The sequence below is a fragment of the Rhineura floridana genome, chromosome 1 (assembly GCF_030035675.1).
Source record: "Rhineura floridana isolate rRhiFlo1 chromosome 1, rRhiFlo1.hap2, whole genome shotgun sequence".
In the NCBI taxonomy this organism is placed as follows: domain Eukaryota; kingdom Metazoa; phylum Chordata; class Lepidosauria; order Squamata; family Rhineuridae; genus Rhineura; species Rhineura floridana.
Window position 1 is genome coordinate 253207365 of NC_084480.1, and position 22141 is coordinate 253229505.

The following is a 22141-nucleotide window of genomic DNA, read 5'->3' on the forward strand; positions in this document are numbered from 1 at the left end:
GCGGACAATATTGCTCTAATATCGAGAACCCCAATCGATCTGAAGAGACTTCTCGCCAAATTAGCAACTTATTGTCACACGGAGTTACTGACGATAAGACTAAAATAATAGCTTTTACTAGGAAAAAAACCAATCATCATTGGCGAATACAAGGAAATGAAATCGAACAAGTTAATTCTTTCAAATATCTGGGGTATGTCATACAAGCGTCAGGTAATTGTCACATGCATAACAAACTTATGATTTCCAATGCTAAGAGAACGATGAAAGCACCGCTTGCTTTCTACTTCTCTACTGGCGGACAATATTTCCTGCCGGCCATTAAAATCTTTAATGCTAAAATAATAGCACAATTAATTTACAGCTCTCAGGTAAATAAGAATCTCAGCTTTAAAGAGTTTGAAGCGATCCAGACCATCTTCTTGAGATCCATAATGGCAATTCCAACATGTATTTCCAACAACATTCTTAGATTGGAAGCTGGAGTGCAATCAATTGAAACCAGAATATGGCTTTCAAGAATTAATGTTTGGTTAAAACTTAATTTTAACCCTATTGGTTTTACTCCAGATATTCTAAATGACAATTTTAAATCTTTATGGGCGGATCTCGTGGTAGATAAACTCCCAATGATAGGGTTTTCACCTCAACTTATCTTCACCATGGGATACCAAGCAGCTATAAATAATATACGCCAACGCCTGAAACATATTGACCACCAGCAACATTTGTTACTAATCAGAAACCAAAGACATAACCCCACATTTTTCACCCCAATGCCATACTTACTAAATCTAGAGATTCCCAAATATCGTAAAGCTTTTTCCCAGATCAGATTGGATATCTTACCGTCGGCTGTTATGGAGGGTAGGTTCACTAAAATTCCATACAAAAATAGAGTATGTCCTTGTGGGGAAGATGTACCTGAAAATAACACACATGTACTTTTCTACTGTCCTTTTTATAATCCATTAAGACATCAATTGATTATTCCCCTTCTATCCACTTTTCAACATAAATCCGAACGCTTTTGGTTGCAATATCTTCTCGAAGATACATCTCCCATTATAACAACCCAGGTTGCAAAATATAGCATTGCTGTTCAAAAACTCAGATCCAACATTTTAAAAAGCTCTCCTAGCTGAATATATGATCTAATAGGATGAATAATACTATGAAATATAATCTATTTTTATATTGTTTTAACTGATTTCTATTTTAAAAATTTTAATTCCTTGATTCTATTAAAATTGTCATCAATGTATAACTGTTATGTTTAAATTTTCTAATGTATTTTACTGACCATATGGTCGAATAAACTGTCATTCATTCATTCATTATAAAGAAAGTGATCATCTCATTTCCTATTAATTATTGCTACACTATGATTACTCTGCGTTTGACTTTTACTGTACTGAAGATTGATTGTGTGTGTTTTTATCTATGATTCTTGTTTTAAATTTCTCGGTGTTTCTAAAATCTGTTTTAAGTTGCCTAGAGAACACTTGGCATTAGGCAATTAACAAATGAAATAACTAATAAATAAATAATACTTAATTTGCCCCCTGTACACAGTGTGTGTTTACATGTTCAAGATTTTTTAAAATTTTTGAAATTTTAGGACAGACAAAAGAAAGTACTTCTTCACACAGCATGTGGTAAAACTATGGAATTTGCTCCCACAAGAGGCAGTGAAGGCCACTGTGATGTTCCTGCTTATACTGTAAATATGGTAAGTGCTGGTTATATAGAAGACATATGGTAAGTGGAGTGAAAGAGGAGGGGGAGTACATGAGCAGCAGAATGCTGGATGATTGGCTGAGCGTTTGAATGGCTGGGAGTATATATGGAGGAATGACAGCTGGATCAGGTGGTGGATGTTGGAGGTTTAGAGAGGTGAAAGACAGGTTTTGGTGGTGTTTGGAGATTGTTGTTGTTGAGAGTGAGTCAGAGTTCTGAGGCAATTAATGAGAAGTAAAGTACATAAGAAACATATATGAAACCATAAGCTTGTCAACAAAGTAATTAAGTAATCTTGTTATTTTTAGTGTTCAATAAACATTTCTTGGTTTACAAAAAGCCTGATTCTTCAGCTGGGATACACAATCCAGGGGGGATGGCAGAATAACCATGGCTGAACAGTAATTATATCGAATGGTGGCAGCAGCGGAGGAAAATATATTGTATCCAGTACCACAGAGAAACCCAGGGCTGTAAGCTTCAGTGCAAGAGGCTGCAGGGGTTTTTTGGGAATTACCTATACCCATAGACACAAGGTATCGAGATAGCCTGGCAGAGACTAAGGCACAGTCTAAAGGTTATAAGAGATACAGAGTGTTGGGTAGTAAGGCCTAGCAGAGGGATCTTCTGAGAACTGTGCTAGAGCTGTAAAGGGTAAGAAGAAAACCTGACGTTTCTGTCTGCTGGTAGCCACAAGTGAGAGCTTCACAGGATGGCTTTTAAAGAGGATTAGACATTTGTGGCGGGTAAGGCTGACAGTGGCTACTAGCCATGATGGCTGTGCTTCGCTACCATAGTCAGAGGCAGTATGCTTCTGAAAACCAGTTGCTGGAAACCACAGGATGGGAGAGTGCTCTTGCACTCCGGTCCTACTTGTGGACTACCTATGGGCATCTGGCTGGATACTGTGAGAACAGGATGCTGCACTAAATGGCCCGCTAGCCTGATCCAACAGGCTCTTCTTATGTTTCTATGTTCTTAATAAAATAAATTCATGACTCAGGTTCCCCATTTTAGGCAAAAGTTGCTGATTTAGAGGCTTTAAGCAGAGAAGGCTTTTTATTGTATATTTGCCGCCTCCTCCTCACATACCTCTCAAAGCATTTTTACTCATCTCCTGTCATTTCTTTTCCCCTTTTCCTTTCAGCTTGTCTTCTGTTCCCACCCCCAAACTGCCAGTTTCTTTCATCCCTCCTCCCTGTACCTTTTACATTCATTTCTTCCTCCTATACAGCTTCCCTCCCATACCCTCTTCCTCCCTATTCCAAGGTTGCTATTATTACTCTTGGAGCTGCTGCTACTAGCATCCGTCTACCTAAAGGTTACTGCATGACCAGGGGTGGGCTACAGTGCTGAGCCCACTCATAGTCTCCGGATCACAGTTTAAGAAATGCTAACTAAAGGTAGGCTAAGAAAAGAACAATAATATTTTTTTTAAAAAAGTGGATTTGATCCATGGTAACCTCATATCAAATTACATGTTACATTAATCATGTGATTTGCTCTTGAGGACATCACTTTTCTTTCACAAATAGCCAGCATGGGGATCTCCATCTGGATTGGGATCCTGTCATGGGAGGTTAAGGGGGAGCTTCAATCCTTTGCTGCCCAGTGTGGTCCTGATCCGGACTGCGAATCCCACATTTGCAATTTCCGTGAGGAAAAAACTCCCATTTACTCCAATGCATTTACACCTACAAGATAGCTATGAGTGATGTTGGCCTCCCAGTCATATACACGTAGGTATACACATTTATAGTCATAACATATTGTGATTTGCATTACATTATCAGACATTTTCTTCTTTGAAAATGCTTTGGGGAAAGAGCAACATTTGACTCAGCCCTTAAGGTGGTAAGTTTGACTTTGATTTGTTTTAATATGAAATTTGTATGCCGCTTTCACATCAATGAAGTTGAGCTCAAAGTGGCTTTGGGAGCTGATGTGCGGGTACTATCTTGAAGGAGATAAAAAAATGGTATTGAGAAAAGATTTAGCGGGTTGTAAAAATCCATTGTTTAAAAAACGTAGAGGAAAAATAGGGAGTTATGCAGATTTGGACTAATGAGAAAATTAGAGGTCCATGTTGAGATAGTACCCTCTGGTTGGTAGGGAATAGGTTCATATTTTTCTGTGATATGTCTTGCAGTCACTTACTCTCATACTGTACAATATTTATTTATTTAAAATATTTCTATCCCGCCCTTCTACCCTATAATAGGGCAGTCAGGGCGGCTTACAAAAATAAAATCAAACATGTACATAATAAAATTGTAAACAGTAAAATCACAAAAACAGTAAAATAAATTTAAAATACATAAAATACAATTAAAATACAACTCACACACACACAACTACTTTACTATTACTTTAATCCAATTCCAATCCCTGGTACTGGGGACGGATGCTACATAAGTATAAACAACATTTATAAAACAGATACAATTTATACACCTTAAGCCAGAGCTTGGAAAAGTTACTTTTTTGAACTACAACTCCCATCAGCCCTAGGCAACATGGCCACTGGATTAGGCTGATGGGAGCTGTAGTTCAAAAAAGTAACTTTTCCAAGCTCTGCCTTAAGCACAAGTCTGTAACCTGAGGGATGTGTGAGGTGGAGGGGAAGGGAAGCAGCTTGGGGAATTGGAGGGGGAAAGTGACAGCAGATGAGGGAAGGGTTTAAGAGACTGCTGTTCCTCCAGCCTCTTGGCTGCTGGTTCTTAGTTAGAAATTATGGCTTCCCAGCCCCATTTTGCAAAAGTGGTCAAGCTCTGAAAACATGTAGTGGAACAAAGTACACTCACTACAGAAAAAATTGTGAAATGAGGTGGGGCGAGGAACAACAGGAAAAACCTGGTAATTGAAATGACAGGTAATTTAAAATATCTTTTCTTTTGATCTGCTATATAAGAATGCTGTCTATCTATCCATCTGTTATTTTCAACCTTTAAAGCTGAAATCAGAACTTCCCTAATTGCTTTGAAGGGGAAAACATGTTTTAGCTTTTTAAAACAAATATCTAATTAAAATATATTTTAATTCTAAATCAATAAGTTGCTACCATAATGACGATTACATTCAATCTATTGATAGCAATGGTACTAATGCACCTTAAGGTATGTGCTATAGCTTTTATGACACCCACCTAGAAAAAGTACAATAAATCAAATACATTTGAGACTTATAAGATAATTCAACATAACCTGAATGTTACTTTCTACTATAAATTCTAAATGAACCTTTAATAAAGTTTTATGTACATCCTTAAAAAAATACTTTCTCTGATATCATGATTGGCACCCCAATACTAAATACAGTTACTGAGAAGTACAAGTACAATCCTACCACCCTTGCTAGGAAGTAATTTCCATATGACATACTGAATATGCCCAGTTTCGGGGCTGGACAGTAAAATCCAACTGATCTCAATGGGACTTAGGCAAGTGTCTTCAGACCAGGCTTCAAGTTGTTTTTCCTAGAGGAAATTATTTAATTAGTCTTAAATTAGCACACTGTCAATTAGCACATCACTAAGCATAAATGAATTTGCTACTTTTCTCGACATTTTTCCTAGCTAGCGAAGGGCACAGAAAGAGCAATAAAAATGATCAAGGGCTGGAGCATCTTGTATAAAGTTATGAATGGTATTGACAGAATGGCCAGAGACTGATGTTTTCCTTTCTCTCCTAACTGAAAATGGTCAGCAGATTTATGGTAGGAAAAGAAAATACAGTAATACCTCAACGAAGTACATGTGTCCCTGGACATTTCTTCTTTAACAGAAACTTTGGTACCAGAAGGAGGAATAACATCGAAAGAATAGGGATAGGTTTCTACACCACAAAAAAGAACAGCCATTCCACATATTTCAGCAGGCTTTTTATTCAAAACTAACCATACACATGTCTGAAGTGAAACAACCAGGTCAGGTAAGCCTTGCATACAGACCAGTTGAAGGCTTTTTCCAAAATGCATTCAAAGATGCCTGTCTTGCCTTTTGTCTTTTATCATGTCACATTTTGCTATAGCAATCTAAAGCTTTAAGCATAGCTCTCCTCTCCGTACACTAGAGCAGGCAGGCAAGGGGCAGTCACCATCTCCACCCTCTGCTTGGTCTCTCTCGCTGCGCCATCCTCCCCTACACTTGAGCAGATTATTATGCATCTGTAGTAAATAATGCTTCCAGGGCATCCGAAGCATTGTTTACTGCGAAGGCACCTGCGCCACCTGACAAGGAGTGCCATGTGATGTTCCTATATTAATGTATATATGGTAAGTGTTGTTGTTTTAGAAGATACATGGTAAGTGGAGTGAAAGAGGGGGAGTGAATGGGCAGTAGAATGCGAGATGATTGGCTGAGTGTTTAAAATGGCTGAATGTATAAAAGGAAGAGTGAGAGTGGAATCTGGGGGGGGGAGAAGAGAAAGAGGTGGATGTTGATAGGTGGATGTGGTGTGAATTTGAGAGAGTTGTTTGCCAGGAGAGCGTGAAGAAGGAGGGAGGTGGAGTTCGGATTAGTATTGAGTAAAACCATATGCTTATGTGCCTTAAGAAGAAATCTTGTTAATCTTGTTAGCTTTGTTATCTGTAATAAATACTTAATTTGGTTTACCAAAGGCCTGATCCTTGGCTGGGGTTTCACAGACCAGAAGGGAGGGTAAGGTAATGACCAAGGCTGAAGGGGAACTGTAACAAATGGTGGCAGCGGTGAAGAGAATAACAATACAAGTATTCAGAGTCTCTGGGAATACTAGTATTGGGACGTTACTGGTGGTTGCCTAGCAGGGGGATCTGTTGAGATCTGTGCTAGAGCGGATAGGTAAACCATAAGAGAGTGCGGTCCGGACTGGTGGAGTCCCTGGTGGTGCCTAGAGACAGGCAGTAACCACGAGCAGGTAGGAACCTGACAGGGAGATCCAGGGAAGGACGCATCACATGCCATTCCAACCATGTCTGAGAGAGCTGCCTACAACAGCTACAATCCAGTAGACAAGGAGCCACATTCTGACTATGTCAGAGTGTGTGCCCCCAACCTCCCACACCCCAAAAAGACTTTGTTAAAAGCTTCTTTCCTGGAAGATTTGTTAACTGAGGTATTACTGAAATAACACATAACTAACATACAAAATTCGCTTCTGCAAATGTGGTAAGGGCTACTCAGAAGGATTTAAACAGGATTAGACAAATCAACGGAAAAGAGGTCTTATTAGCCCTTATTAATTTATAGCATACAAACAGGGTAACAAGTCTCCCCATTTGTAGTTATTAAGCAATATCCAGAAGCAGTGTTTGGTGACTGCAGCCATCCTTCAAGTAGGTGAGATCCAATGTAGCATGAGAGGATGTCTGTTTGTTCAATGGAGCTTCTCCTTCCTCCTGAAAAAGTCTTATTCCCCCGAAATCTCTAGAGGGTTGGGAGAACCTCTAAGACAGACTTTGGCATATGTGAGGAGCTCAAGGTGGGATAAAAGAGATCAGTAGTCCCATTGCACATATGGTTTTCCATTGTGCAAGTGTACCAACCTCTTGGGTTCTATGGGACTACTTTGTAAAAGAATGCAAACACAATTACAATTTTGTAAGAATTTTGAAAGTTTAAATCAGGTAACAAAAATGGCAAATTAATGCAACATATCCCAACAGAACATATGTCTTCAGAATATAATAATTCCCAAGTTCCATGCATCCGGCAAGGCGCCAGTGCAGAAGCTGCTTGCAGAAAATTCTAGGATAGGGAGATCAGGGGTTCCCATACACCAAACCTTAGAGTCCTAAATAAAATACAAGATAAGTGCAAATACATAAAGTCACTAAAAGGAATTTACTCTTCCACTCCCTCCAACACCCATAAATTAAAATCCCATTACCAAATTCAAGGTGACAAGGGTCTAATTCTTGTTTCCTGGCAATAACAGCGATTTTCCTCTCCAGCCTCTCTCTCTCTCTCTCTCTCTCATCTAAAACTCCCAAATACAACCACTTCCTTAAGTTTTCGCCACTCACTGGGCCAATCCAATAATCAATAGGGGTTACACAAACAGGCAGACATCGCTGGATGTCACCCTTAATCTAGTGCAGGGTTTCCCAAAGTGTGGTCCATGGATCACCAGTGGTCCACAAACTTCATTCAGGTGGTCTGTGGCATGTCCACATTAAATATTCATATTGATTTTTAATTGCATTTTTATTGCTTTTATTTCTTATATTGTATTTTATTGTATTACAAGTTAAATTCTATGGAATGCAAATGGAATCCAATAAAATACAATGTAAGAAGAAGTCATTACAAATTACACAACTAGCACTGTTCATTACAATTGCTACAACAGGACAAAAAATCATTAAGTGGTCTACGAAGAGTATCAGCAATTTCTAAGTGGTCCATGGGGGGGGAGTTTGGGAACCACTGATCTAGAGTAAATAGCCTTCTAAGTGCCTCCTGAGGAGTGACTAGAACATAGCCATCAAAAGGTGGGAATGGTTTGCACAGGACTGATTCAGATGGCAGCTTCCTGCATTGTGCATGAAGCAGTACTCACAACAAATCATGGAAATCGCTGTGTCAGAAGGCCATGAAGTCCAAACCTGTGCCTCATATTGAGACTCTTCACATGTCAACTCTTACAGATGAATCCACTTAAGGGCTATTCGCAGTCTGATTCCTCTATGTGCAAATGGTAAAATGTAAGCATAAACTGAATATTGTGAAGCTTAACCTGTCACTTTAAGATGGCCCAGTGTTTCTAGTCCTCTATCATGATCAGTGGGAGGGTCATGTTATGTTGTGCCTCCAATAAACAAGCTTGTTATTTTGCTGGGGAGGGGGCAAATACAGACAAATCTGGCAGTAAGTAACATCATACCAGCCCACCTCCCAACTTTCCAAAACGTGTTAAGCACTCTTTCCTGAAATAGGTGCATATCTTCAAGAGCCCTTGAAAGTTGGCATGTTGCCAACATTATATTGTTTCCTCTTAATCCCTCATCCTGCAACCAACTCCAGAAGTGATTAATGCCAGAGGTAACCATTGAGAGAAAGTTGTTCTAGTGTAGGATCAGTTGGGCCAATATTCTGGTTTAGATGGAAAGGGATGGGTGGGGTGGTGGCATGGTACTTTATTATTGTATTTTATTATATTATGGTACTTTATTATATTAGGGATGAGAAACCTGTTGCCCACCAGATGTTGTTGGACTCCAATTCCCATCATTGCTGACCATTGGATATGCTGTCTGGGGCTGATGGGAGTTGTAGTTCAGCAACATCCGGGGTGCTTCAGGTGATCCATCCCTATTTTAGAGGAAACGTATTTGTCACTTATCTGGTTTTAATCTTATACATAAATTTAAAATTAGCACATGAAACTTACGATTCTGTTAGAAAGAAAAAGAATGCTAGAAAGAAAAGAAACTTCAGTTATAATTAATACATAAATTACTCTGTGACAGTGTCACCTTTATTTCTCAGCTGCAAGAACACACTACAGTATTTCAATAACATCTTCAGAAGAATAGCATGCCAGTTGTATCCTCACATCCCCGAATCAGGAAACTGTTTGGCTTTGAAATGTAAATACTGTAGAAGTATGAAATATATGCTTCTCTGAAACAGATCTTTTCACAGTTTGAGTCAACACATTCTGAAACATATTGAAGCATTTAAAGATGGAGGAAATATACTGTGAGAATAAGATTCTGGAAAGCTATTAAAATCTAGCCTTTGGTTAAAAAGAAAAAGGGCAAAAGTCTATTTTTTACATGAAATATTAATCTGAATATGGGAAAATCCCAACATAACAGAATATTACTTGCAATGCTAAAGAAAAATTGAGATTTTGATTTTAAACAAAAAAGTGCCAACACTTTATTGCGTATATTGTCATAGATATTTCTTCTGTTGTGTTTTAATACTATTTATACAAGGAGGAGAAATGAGTGTGAAATGAATTGTTGCATTGCTTTCACATGTACCTAACTTGCAACTCAGTGTGCTGCATTGTGTGCTACATTGACTTCAGCGCCTTTGTAGTGGCCTGAGAAATGTAGGCTGAGCTGGGCACATGGTGAAACAATCCCTTGAGTTGCCTCAGCATGTGTCAAATGTTGCATGAATTCACAATTGTTTGGGCATGCAAAGTGATCTTATTTCCATCTAATGTTTTAGGGATTGGTGTTTTAAAGAATACCAGCATGCAAAATGTCCTTGCGCTGAATTTGTTTTACTTGCAGTATGGCAAGGGCTACAATATTGAAAGTGTTATCTTAAGTCAATAAATATCTAAAACAGTGATTTTCAGTACTATTTTCTCTGTAAAATACGCAATTTTGCATGCTTTCTTCTTGTTCCAGGAAAATATTTGGTCCTAATGAATTCAGAGCAGACATGAACCATGAAGTAGATAATTCTTTACTGATCATTATTAATAATGATCATTTATATACTTTTCTTATAATAAATGATAGCATAATTGTGGTATAAGAAATAATTTTTAAAATTCTGAAATTCCAAATGAGTTGACATAGCCAGGAGGCTATAAAAGCAATATTATCTTTTTAATAGGTTTTAAAATTCTTTCATTTCCCAAAACAGCCTAGCAGGTTTTTATTTTAATTGCTGAGTGTAACCTAATGGCCAGTTGTTTGAATAATTGACCTATAAAGCCTACAGCCCACAAACCTTTATTACTTGTTATATACTCTCTTACAATATACCTTATAATTTTGTCTTCCTGTCCTTGTTATAACCCCAGGAACTTACAAAAGGAATCATATAATGCAATCACTGAATTGTAGATGAAGCTGCTACATTTAAAAACATGCAATAATTGGCTGATACAAATTGTTACCATCAAACTCATTTTATTAACAGGTTTAATTGTTACAAGTGAAAGATTTACTTTATATAGATATACATTTGTATGCTTATATTTATATTTACTATGTGAAGCAGGTAGTACACTAAACACTTATTTGAATTATAATCCTACAATTGGGTTGATTGTACAAATATCTCACCAATAATTCAGTTAAAAATGATATATAGTGTCTTTGCAGGCATGTCACACACAATAACTATGCTTTCAAATAAAAGACACCTGAATTATATTGCACAACTTCTCAGGGTTAGAACATACTGAGGAAATCTTGCAGAAGGCTGTGGGTGATAGCCACATTTCTCTCTTACAGCTGCAGCTCTTATTTTCCAACTTTCTGGTGATGCCTGAAGTAGCTGTATAGGTTACCCAAACAGACCAATAAAAATGGTTGACATGACCAACTTAATAAAGATATTTAGTTTATTAATTGGGTTGTTTTAATCAGAGCTTGGAAAAGTTACTTTTTTGAACTACAACTCCCATCAGCCCAATCCAATGGCCATGCTGGCTGGGGCTGATGGGAGTTGTAGTTCAAAAAAAGTAACTTTTCCAAGCTCTGGTTTTAATTGATTAATTTTTAGAAGACTGATTAAACTTTGTGTGCTACCAAATCCCATTATGGTCTGTTTCACAAATTCACAGACCCCAGGGTATTTGCTCCTATCTGCTTCTTCAATTGTGAAAAATAGTCTCCGTGCATGGAGTGCTAAGGTGGTGTAGTGATTCAGGATGTTGGACTGGGACCTGGAAGACCAGAGTTCAAATCTGCACTTGGCCATAAAGCTTACTGGGTGACCTTGGGCAATCACTGTCTTTCAACCTAACCTACATCACAGGATTGTTGTGAGGATAAAATTGGGAGGGGGACAACCATGTTTGTACAGCACCTTGAGCTCCTTGGAGGAAAAGTGGAATATAAATGTAATAATAAAATTAATAAATAAATACAATTATATATATGCTTGTATATTGGAAATTCATATTTTTTTTAAAAAAAAGAATTGTCTCCATATAGTAATAAAACTATTTCACACTAATAGATGTTACATCCTCAGGTCTTCCTTTCCTCTGTTCAGGAAAAGACATAGTGGGCAGAAAATATTGCTTTCCACTTTAATTTCTTCCATTGGCCTGGTGAAAGATGAAAAGTGCTCCAATAGGAGGACCACAGAATCAAAGCAGCTGATCAGGTCCCAGTGAAAGGTGCAGGGATACCAAAATGGCTATCTTTTATTTATTAGAATTGGTGTGAAAGAATTGATCAGTTAGTGAGATTAATGCTATGACTGGAGTTTCTATTTTAATCAAAGCATTAATCTCACTGATTAACTGATCAATGCTTTCAGGTCTAGCATAATAAACTTTTTCAAAAACTAACAGTCCAGTCCTTGCAATTCCATTCTGTTGAAATTATTATGCTCCCACAGTGTTTGGCTATGATCTTAAAAGAATTCACTTATAATTACAGCGTACTTCCTCTGCATCTTTTTCTGTTCTGGATATCCTCAGAATCCATCTAATGCCATAGGGCAAAATTAGCATATGTGTTTAATTATTACCTATCTAACCTTCACATTTTGTTGTTGTTATGTGTAAATACAAAATGGCAAAATATTTTGCATTAAAAATGCTTACTTATAAGTTGCTACCCTATCTACCCAACTCTAAGCTTTCTTTACTGTACAGTCTTATGGGTTTGAATGTGGAGTAATTCCTTCTCTTACCAATTGCCATTGTTCTGATGTTTTTAAAGATGTTTTGTTTTAATGTATTTTATTTATGTATTTAATTATTTAATTTGTATCCCGCCCTTCCTCCCAGCAGGAACCCAGGGCGGCAAACAAAGCACCAAAAAACTTTAAAACTTCATAAAAACCGATCTTAAAACACATTAATACAAAACAGCATTAAAAACAATTAAAAAAAAACCTTAAAAGGGTTAAAAACATTATTAAACATATTAAAAGCAATTCCAACACAGACGCAGACTGGGATAGGTCTCAACTTAAAAGGCTTGTTGAAAGAGGAAAGTCTTTGAAAGGCATCGAAAAGATAGCAGAGATGGCGAGTGCCTAATATTTAAAGGGAGGGAATTCCACAGGGTAGTTGCCGCCACACTAAAGGTCTGTTTCCTATATTGTGCAGAACGAACCTCCTGATAAGATGGTATCCGCAGGAGGCCCTCACCAGCAGAGCGCAGTGATCGACTGGGAGACGGTCTTTCAGGTATCCTGGTCCCGAGCTGTATAGGGCTTTGTATGCCAAAACTAGAACCTTGAACTTGGCCCGGTAGCAAATGGGCAGCCAGTGCAATTCTTTCAGCAGCTGGGTGATATGTTGGAGATACCTTGCTCCAGTGAGCAGTCTTGCCGCCGCATTTTGCACCAGCTGCAGCTTCTGGACCAACCTCAAGGGCAGCCCCACATAGAGAGCAATACAGTAATCCAACCTGGAGGTTACCAGTGCGTGGACAACAGTGGTCAGGCTATCCCGGTCCAGAAACGGCCGCAGCTGTCTCACCAGCCAAAGCTGGTAGAAGGCACTCCTAGCCACTGAGGTCACCTGGGTCTCTAGCGACAAAGATGGATCCAGGGGTACCCCCAGGCTATGGACCTGCTCTTTCAGAGGGTGTATGACCCCGTCCAAAGCAGGCAACTGACCAATTATCTGAACTCGGGAACCACCAACCCACAGCGCCTCCGTCTTCCTAGGATTCAGACTCAGTTTATTGGCCCTCATCCAGCCCACCACCGAGTCCAGGCAGCAGTCCAGGGCTTGCATGGACTCTCCCGATTCAGATGTTACGGAGAAATAGAGCTGGGTATCGTCAGCATACTGCTGACACCTCACCCCAAAGCTTCTGATGACTGCTCCCAAGGGCTTCATATAGATGTTAAACAGCAGGGGGGACAAGATGGTACCCTGCGGCACCCCACAGCACAGCTGCCAGAGGGCTGAAAGACAGTCACCCAATGCTATTCTTTGAAAACATGCCTGGAGATAGGATCAGAACCACTGTAAAACAGTGCCTCCAATACCCATCTCACCAAGTCGGCCCAGAAGGATACCATGGTCAATGGTATCAAAAGCCGCTGAGAGATCAAGTAAGAACAACAGGGTCGCACTCCCCCTGACCTTCTCCCGATAAAGGTCATCCATCAGGGAGACCAAGGCCGATTCAGTCCCATAACCAGGCCTGAACCCAGACTGGGATGGGTCAAGATAAGCTGTTTCATCCAAGAGTACTTGCAGTTGCTGCGCCACAACCCTGTCAATCACCTTCCCTAAAAAGGGGGTATTTGCAACCGGTTGGTAGTTGTCACAAACCAATGGGTCCAGGGTGGGCTTTTTCAGGAGTGGTCGAATCACCGCCTCTTTCAAGGCAGCTGGAACCACTCCCTCTTGCAATGATGTGTTGACCACACCCTGGATCCACTCGGTCAGACCCCCTCGGCAAGCTTTAATAAGCCAAGAAGGGCAAGGATTGAGAGGACATGTTGCTGGCTGCATCATCGCAAGCACCTTGTCCACATCATAAAGTCTGTTTTGATGTTTTAGAGTGTTTTTTGTGCTTTTGTTTGCCGCCCTGGGCTCCAACTGGGAGGAAGGGTGGGATATAAATCTAATAAATAATAATAATATTGAGATGCATTGAAATTTTGATTAGGCACCTTTAGAAAACACCTGATGACTGAGGAGCAGCAGTGGGAAGCAGTACCAAATAGGCTGGAATGGCACTGTAACCTTCTCTGAAAAGTGGGTAAGGTACTACTGCATTGACTCACTAGAATGTCCATTGAAATGTGTTCATCATAGGAGTGCACCGAGTCCTTTCAAGATAATACTGGGATATATTAAGACTTAGATAAATAAGAGTAGGTAAGGTGGAAGATTAGAGTTAAACAAAAGCACAGTAAGAAAGAGTGAATGCCAAGAGAAAAGGCTGGCTCCATGCAAAGAATAAGGTATGTACAACTAGTAATTTCCTTTAAAATCTTTCCTCTTGACTTCAACTTATTTCAAGGGAGAAGGAAAATTTTGGGGATCTTACTATTCTGACAAACATCCCAGGTGGATCTAGGTTCTTAGGGGAAAGGGCCGTGGCCCAGTGGTAGAGCATCTGCTTTGCACGCAGAAGGTCCCAGATTCAGTCTCTGGCATATTGTTGTTGCTATTATTTATTAAAGTTATATCCTGCCCTTCCTCTCAGTAGAAGTCCAGGGTGGCATTTCTAGGCAAAGCCTTGAGAGTCACTGCCGGTCAGTGTGTAAATACTGAGCAAGATGAACCAACGGTCTGTCTTGGGATAAGGCAGCTTCCTACCTTCCTAGGGAGCTTGGGGGCGGGGTAGTGTAGGCATCAAGGCTTCTCCGGGATCTTGAAGGGGCTGTCTTATGCCAATGTGGGTGGCAGCTCCTTGCAGCTGGAACCTGTTGCTTGCTCCATCCCCGCCCCTCTCACCTGTCCCCCCTCCCTCTGGGCGGTTATGGGAGGCATGGACTGAGTTCTTTGACACAGCAGAGCAGTTGCAGTTGCAAGGATAAGCTCTTCTGAGTGGCACAGGGGAAGAATACACCCAGAGAGAGCTGTCTCAGCCACCGCGCTTCTAAGAGAGCGAGTGAGCACAGATGAGCTGGTAGAGGTAGCTGCCGCGGCTATGATACAAAGAACAGCCATGCCACCTCTGCCTTCCCGCCTGCGCTCACTTTCTGGGCGCCACGACAGCTGGGACAAGGCCCGATGTACTGGGGAGTGGCAAGGATAGAGGGACACCAGCTTCTTGTTGTGTAACCGATCCCGGGAGTTAAGGAGGGGTCGTTACTTTCTGGTTGCTGCCGCCGACTACAAATCCCGAGATGCAAGTTGGTGTCTTAAAAAACAAGGACCAAGCACAGGCGAGTTGCACATTGGGACATGTAGTCTCCACGTACATGTAAAATGAAAAAGGGAGGGGGTTGGAAGGGAAAGGACGGAAGGGATTGGGAGTGGGTTAAAGAGAGGGTCTCCAAAAGCTCTCGCGAGATTTTTGGGAGTTCTTTCTTTTCTCTGGGTGTCTCGTGCGGTTTGCTCGCGAGCACGACTGCCTTGGCTGGGATGTTTTGTGCAGTCGCCATTCCCTTGTGTGACGTCATAGTGCATTGTTGTGACTTGCGTAGCGGAGCATCCCTCAAGCTGTCAGCTGTGTCGCCGTCGCCGCCGCTGCGGGAGCGCGAGCCCGAGCCGGCCCAGCCCTCCACCTCCTGTCCGTCCCCCCGCCCCTCCCTCAGGGGTTCTAGAAGTCCACGTCACCGTATCATTGTCTGTGCGGGACCCTCGGGCTCCCCCTCCCTCCCCCCGCCCCGTCCCTGCACGTTCCATCCCGCCCCCGCCCCCCCTAGAACCATCTCAATGAGATGCAAACATGAAAGACAAGAGGAAGAAGAAGGACCGCACCTGGGCCGAGGCTGCCCGCCTGGTAGGTGCGACCGGAGCTTTGTGCATGCGGGGCCGGCCCGCACGGCTGCTGTTCCTGGGGTGAGTCGGGAAGGCGCCTGGCGCAGCCCACTCCCGATCAGAGCCCTTTGCATTGTTGCAGTCGGCAGGGGATGCTGGAGTGACCGTGCAGTGCTGCGCGTGGGGCAGGCCAGAGTCAGCGTCTCTCGCGCCTCACGGGAATGTTGGATGTGCGGGACGAGACGGGCAGCGGAGGCTGCGTTCTCGTGGAACAATGTTCCGTGCAGAAGTCTTTGCATCGGGTATTCTCTGGGAACTACTTTGTTCGTGGACTGTCTGCGTGCCACGTCCCATAGTGAGTTAGTCCACCAGGAAAGACCCTCTGGTATAAAAAGGCCGTGCAGTGAAGGGCCGGGGGAGTTAAAACACTCGCAGTATTGGGATCCTAGTCTCCGAATAGAGGTGCTGAGCTTCCCCCCCCCCGCCCAACTTGGTCAAGCCATAAGCACTCCTGATTGTTGGTGTAATCCCACAATGATCTGGAAGGCTGATGAAGGGGGAGGATTTCTTCCTCACCTGGGCAGTGACTATAGTGAGGGCCAGTGTACCCCACCCCATTATAACTCCTCCATAGTGTTTTCATTCATTATTGTTGGGATTTGTGTGTGTGTGTGTGTATGTGTAGATGACAACCTAGAGAATAGGTACCCCGCTTCAATCCTCATTATGGGGTGCAATGTGCAAGTTGTATTAGTGCTCATTTAATATATGTGCAAACAAAAACATATTTTCATGGGCACCTCCCTTTGTGTGACACGTGTGTAACAGAGTAGTGTTTGGCTGTGTGATGGTCAGAATTCACTACCGTAGTATGTGTGTGTATAACAAGCAGTATTTACTCCTTGTTTTCCTATTGTGAATTTGCTAGAGAAATTTCTTTATGTATATTTATGTGAAAGTGAGAAGAGTATTGGGGACCCTGTATGCACTTTGCCATATGGCATGTCGGTGGCCAAAATGCCCAAGAATCTCCCTCTCTCCCCTCCTAATCTTTCTGTATTAGTGAAATTAAATTTCCCACCATTGTAGCCACATTTTGCCATGTTTGTGTTAAATGTGAGGGATCTTCTTGCACACTGTAGAGCTTATCTAAGGTTTCTCATCCATCCTTCTCAGAAAATACCCAGTTGTCCTATTCCTCGAAAGCCTGTTGTGTTTCTAAGGACACCAATATTCATCAGCAAAATAAATCTTTATTTTCTTTCTCACCTGTTTCTATGTTTGTTGTACTGTTTTAGTGCACATTTACAAAAATATTGTTTTAGCTTGGAATCACGTGTGTCTTACTGCAAATTAGGACTGCAATTCTTTCTGCACTTACGTGGAAGTAAGTCTCATTGGACTCCATGGAACTTATTTCTGAGCCGACATGTATAGGATTGCATTGTAAAGTGGCCCTGCAACATTGCTGCATGCAGCAAAATGTGTGTTGCTGTAGAGTACTGTGTGTGTATTTTGTGAAGTTTCACTCTCTGTTCAGTGCAGCAGTGTAGGGTGTGTGTTTATGTGACTACTTGAAACACTGGCTGCTGGCTATATAGCTTGACTTTAAAAACTGTTTGCTTTCCTATTTCTTGATACTTAGTGGTAAATCTATCTATAATAACATTCATTTCTTGTTGCTATTGTCATGTTTCTTATAAAGGACATTCTTTTTGAAATGATGGTTTTTTACTGTGTTCTGTGGGATTATAAGGCACTGGTCCTTTGTAATTTGGTCTTCTGCATATGATTTATATAAAAATAATTGTCTTATGATACCTTAAAAGCAAACGAATTTATTCTAAGATTTCATGGACTAGAGTCTGCTTCATTAAATGCATGAATTGTTATCCTGAATTGCTGGTGTCTGTGGTGTCTGTGTGTCAAATATTATACAGTGAGATCAGAGGGAAATTCAATTTAGGAAGTACAACAGTGACAATTACTAGTATTACCATTCACAAAGCAGGGTTAGTGATAACATAAACATCCTAGCATTGGTAAACTAATTAACACATGTAGTGAGATAGAAATCCATTATCTTGATTCAAGCCGCAAGTGATACAATTGAACCTTTTGATAAATTATAAGTCAGTGGCTTCACACTCCAGATTCCACTTTGAAGTTCCTTTGTTTGGGAATAGCTGCTTTGAGATCAGTAGCAGAGTGTCCTTGGAGGATGAAATGTTCTTCAATCATTTTTTAAATATTGCTATTTCTGATGCCAGATGTGTGCCCACTTATTCTTTTGTGTAGAATATGTAAATATTATACTTTAACCGTTGATGCTAATGCAGCATATATATCATTGTATCAACCTGAACTTTTGTATCAGCCATAGGAGCGTAGAATAACTGTAACACACCATAGTTGTAACAGAGAAATACGATTATTTATATTAGATGCCATACAACAGAGGAAAACACGAAGCAATATGTTCAACTCAGAACACTTACAGTGCAATCAAACTCGCACCTGCTTGGAAATAAGCCCTACTGAACTCAGTAACATTTGATTGCACCAAGGATGGATTGCACCATGTGTTTTCCCACTATGTTCCTGAGGATCCTTTTCCCAATGAGTGAATATGCAGAGTGTCTACCAAAAGAAAGTTGCATATAGTTGAATAGGCATTTGTTGTATTTAGGACTCTGAAGCTATTGAGCTACTTAGAATCTGAAGTGTCTTTAGCATACTAGTTTAACATGACTTTTTCGCATTAAAAAGTTGCTTTTTGTTACCTTTCATGCTGTTTCATGTGCCCACAGCAACTTTGGTTGACAGTGAGAAGTTAAATGATCAAGAAGAGCAGTGGTGGTTGTTCATGTAAATGAGGAAATGTTTTAAGTCAGACTTGATGTTAAGAAGTGGAAATTAAGCTTTTTTTAATGCTTCATGTAGCGTCCTTCAGTATTAGTCTCATCCTCACTCTGGATGAGAGCAGTGATGCTTTATATGAAGCAGAGTGGTGTGGGTACATTGTAACCACTATATGGTAGTGTTTTTGAAACTTTGTGGAACTGTTCCCCATTCTAACCCCAGAAGTACTTATGTCCAGATCTACAAACCCCATTGGATCTATCCGCTTGACCCTTATACAGTATACTCTGTGCTCTCCTGCATGGCTCTTTGCACTTGTCTTCCTGTTTCCCTTTCCTATGGAATGTCATTTCCAGACTGTGATAAGTGACACCCAAGCAGTCAGGGACTTTTGGAACTCTGTAATAAGGATGGGGAACCTGTAGCCTCCTTAGGTTGCTGGACTACAACTCCCATTATCTTTAACCACTGACCATGGTGGCTGGGGCTGATGGGAATTGTAGTCCAGCAACCTCGGGGAGGGAGCACAGGTTCCCCATCTCTGTCCTATAACACTTAGAAACTCAGGAGAATCACTGCCAATACTTTGAGAAACTTCCTGACCTTTGCTTGCAAAATATATGCAACATTGTTTGTGTGTTCACATCCCCTCCTGCTGCTGCTGCTTCATGTTCTCCAGAGGGCTTGTTTCCCAATTTTATAAATATTGTTTAATGTGATCACATCCAATTGATGAATTCCGTGGAAGTCTGAATATTACTGGGTTTATTAGGGATTTGTATTGCTGAGTTGCATTGTAAGGCTTGAGATGGTGCTATAACTTAGTGGTAGAGCTTGTGCTTGGCATGTACGCAGCTCACTTTTAATTCCAGCAACCTCCAGTTAAGGGATCACAAGTAGACAACAGAAGGATGTCTACTGTTGTCAGTCAGGTTTTAAATTCTGGCCTAAATGAATTGTTTGTTTGTCTGCATACTTATAAGTACTGCAACAAAACATCTAGCAATCTTCTATCACAGATTAGTTTTAATCTATAAAACAAGAAATAATGTGATGTGGACATCTAAACATCAATGTAGCACGTGAATTTAGTCTGTTTTTCCACCCAACTCAAAGGCAAGAGTCTTTATACACAATATTGTAGCCATGTGATAGAAAAGCAGGGTTGGTAATTGTATTAGCAGGGCTGATAAAAACCAGTGATTGAAAACAAAAATTTTAAAAATTGGATTTTTAAAATTTAAATCAGATTTCAAAATTTTCTAAAAACAATTAGTGTGTACCCACCTTCTAATGAAACCTACATATGTATTAAGGTTATATTAAACAATAATGTACTTCTTCTAAAGAATGTTTAAATAGAATCTTCCTCACTTTAAATCATTAAAATTGAATCCTGTAGAGAAGTGATTTAAATCCAATTGGATTTAAATCAAATCAACCCTGTATATTAGAGTTTAATCTGGGACTGATTAATTAAGACATGGTCACACCATAATGTGTCCACTGTAAGCATTTTACCAGTTTGTTATTCTGCTCTCTTGGGGTTCATCTGTATTTTATTTGAGGCCTTACTGGATCAATTTCAGTGACAAGTGAACAGCTGAGATGAATATGCTCTGAAGCAATGATTCCTGTGATAGCTTGATCGATGTTCACCCTACACAATTATGAGTACTGAATTACCACATGCTTAATCTACCACAGATAGGGCCGATTAACAGAGATGTAAAACTTTCATTGTCTCAGTGCCATTCCTCCCCCAAGCCTTCCTACACTACCAGAGTATAAAAGGATGTAAAATACTCAGAAATAGTAGTTAAGGTTTTTTAGTTGTGACTCCCCATCTGTGGAATATGCTTCCTAGTGAGGTCCGCCTAGTGTTTTTCTTGACATGTTTTCGGGACCAAGTAGACTTTATCTTTTTTCCAAGGCATTTGATAGGCTGAGATGCTGCTACTTATATTAGTGTGCTGCCAAAGCTGTCTGTAGCTATGTGGAGGTGGTTGTTTTATTTTTGTTTTATGGTGTGATATATTTATTTTGGTTTTTAACAATGTTGTAATTCGCTTGGAAACCTTTGGGTAACAAGCAACTAGTAAATAATAATAATAAGGTTGTCAGTGCAGGTAAAATTCTGCCTTTTGAAGTGTGTATATGCACCTATAATTTAATACATATTTTAATTTGCAGTATTTTTCTGCTGGATCTCTGGCACAAATTGGACATTAATTCTGTGTGTAGCCTCACCACATCTCCCATTGACTAATAGATATTTCCCTGTTATTCTCTTTCCCATAGTGCTCTTTGATATAGTATCTTAGTGCATTGCAGATAAAAAAGGGTTAGCTTTGCAGCTTTCTTTGAATTTAGTATTAGCCAGATTTCATGCGTACCAGAACTGAGGCAAAAATTACAGCCCTTGTACAAGAATACAAGCCAGTTTCTACAAAATCATTGTATCTTTTTGGAGGCGCTAGCTCAATTTACTGAGGGTGGGGCTGTTTCTCAGTGGGTAGAGCACATGTGTTGCATGCAGAAGGTCCCTGATTCAATCCTTGGCAACTCTAGGTAAGTTTAGGAAAGATTTCTGTCTGAAACCCTGGAGAGCCACTGCCAGTCAATGTAGATAATCAGGGCTGGCTCCAGGAATGACGGGGCCCTTGGGCATCAGCTTGCCCTGGCACCCGGTGAGTGTGTGCATGTGCACACGCATGCACGCGGCCCCCCACACCCCCACCTACCTGCCTGCTGTCTTTTACCATTGCCCTTAATGAAGATGGCGGCCACGGTTTCCCTAAGGGGATGACGCCTCTGCCACCATCTTTGTTGATGGCACGCGTGCGTGCTATGCACGCGCATCTCTGCTATTAGCTAAGATGGCGGCAGGGGCTTCAGTACCTTAGGGAAACTGCGGCCCCCATCTTCATTAAGGGCAATGGTAAAAGACAGCAGAGAGGTAGGTGGGGGGCGTGGGGGGGGCTGCAGATAACAGAAGGGGAGCGGAGGGGTGGCTGAGGGCCCCCCTGTACCTCCAGGGGCTGTCGGACCGGTGCCCCACCTGGCCGCCCTTTAGAACTGGCCCTGTAGATAATACTGACTTAGGCTGTGGGCACACTAGTTGCTTCAAAAGTGAGCAGAATGGTTTTTCTGGCTGCATTTTGAAGTGACACTGCCCTCTGCTGGCCACATCTCCCTTCCCCACTGCTGCCTTCAGTCCTTTCAGGACC

The 22141-nt window shown here is 40.9% G+C and overlaps 1 protein-coding gene across 4 annotated transcripts in view; it reads left to right on the top strand.

Annotated features, from left to right (window-relative positions):
- Positions 1-15634: 15634 nt before the first annotated feature.
- The window catches only part of ASXL3 (ASXL transcriptional regulator 3), a 197348-nt gene continuing 190841 nt past the window's right edge, over positions 15635-22141 (top strand). The window contains exon 1 of one of the 4 annotated variants that reach the window (XM_061598056.1): positions 15635-16071. In XM_061598056.1, the coding sequence (XP_061454040.1) occupies positions 16018-16071 (54 nt within the window). In that variant the 5' untranslated portion in view covers positions 15635-16017. Of the gene's footprint in view, positions 16072-16130; positions 16405-22141 lie in introns of those variants that run through there. The other 3 variants (XM_061598065.1, XM_061598085.1, XM_061598049.1) reach the window with 3 other exon arrangements.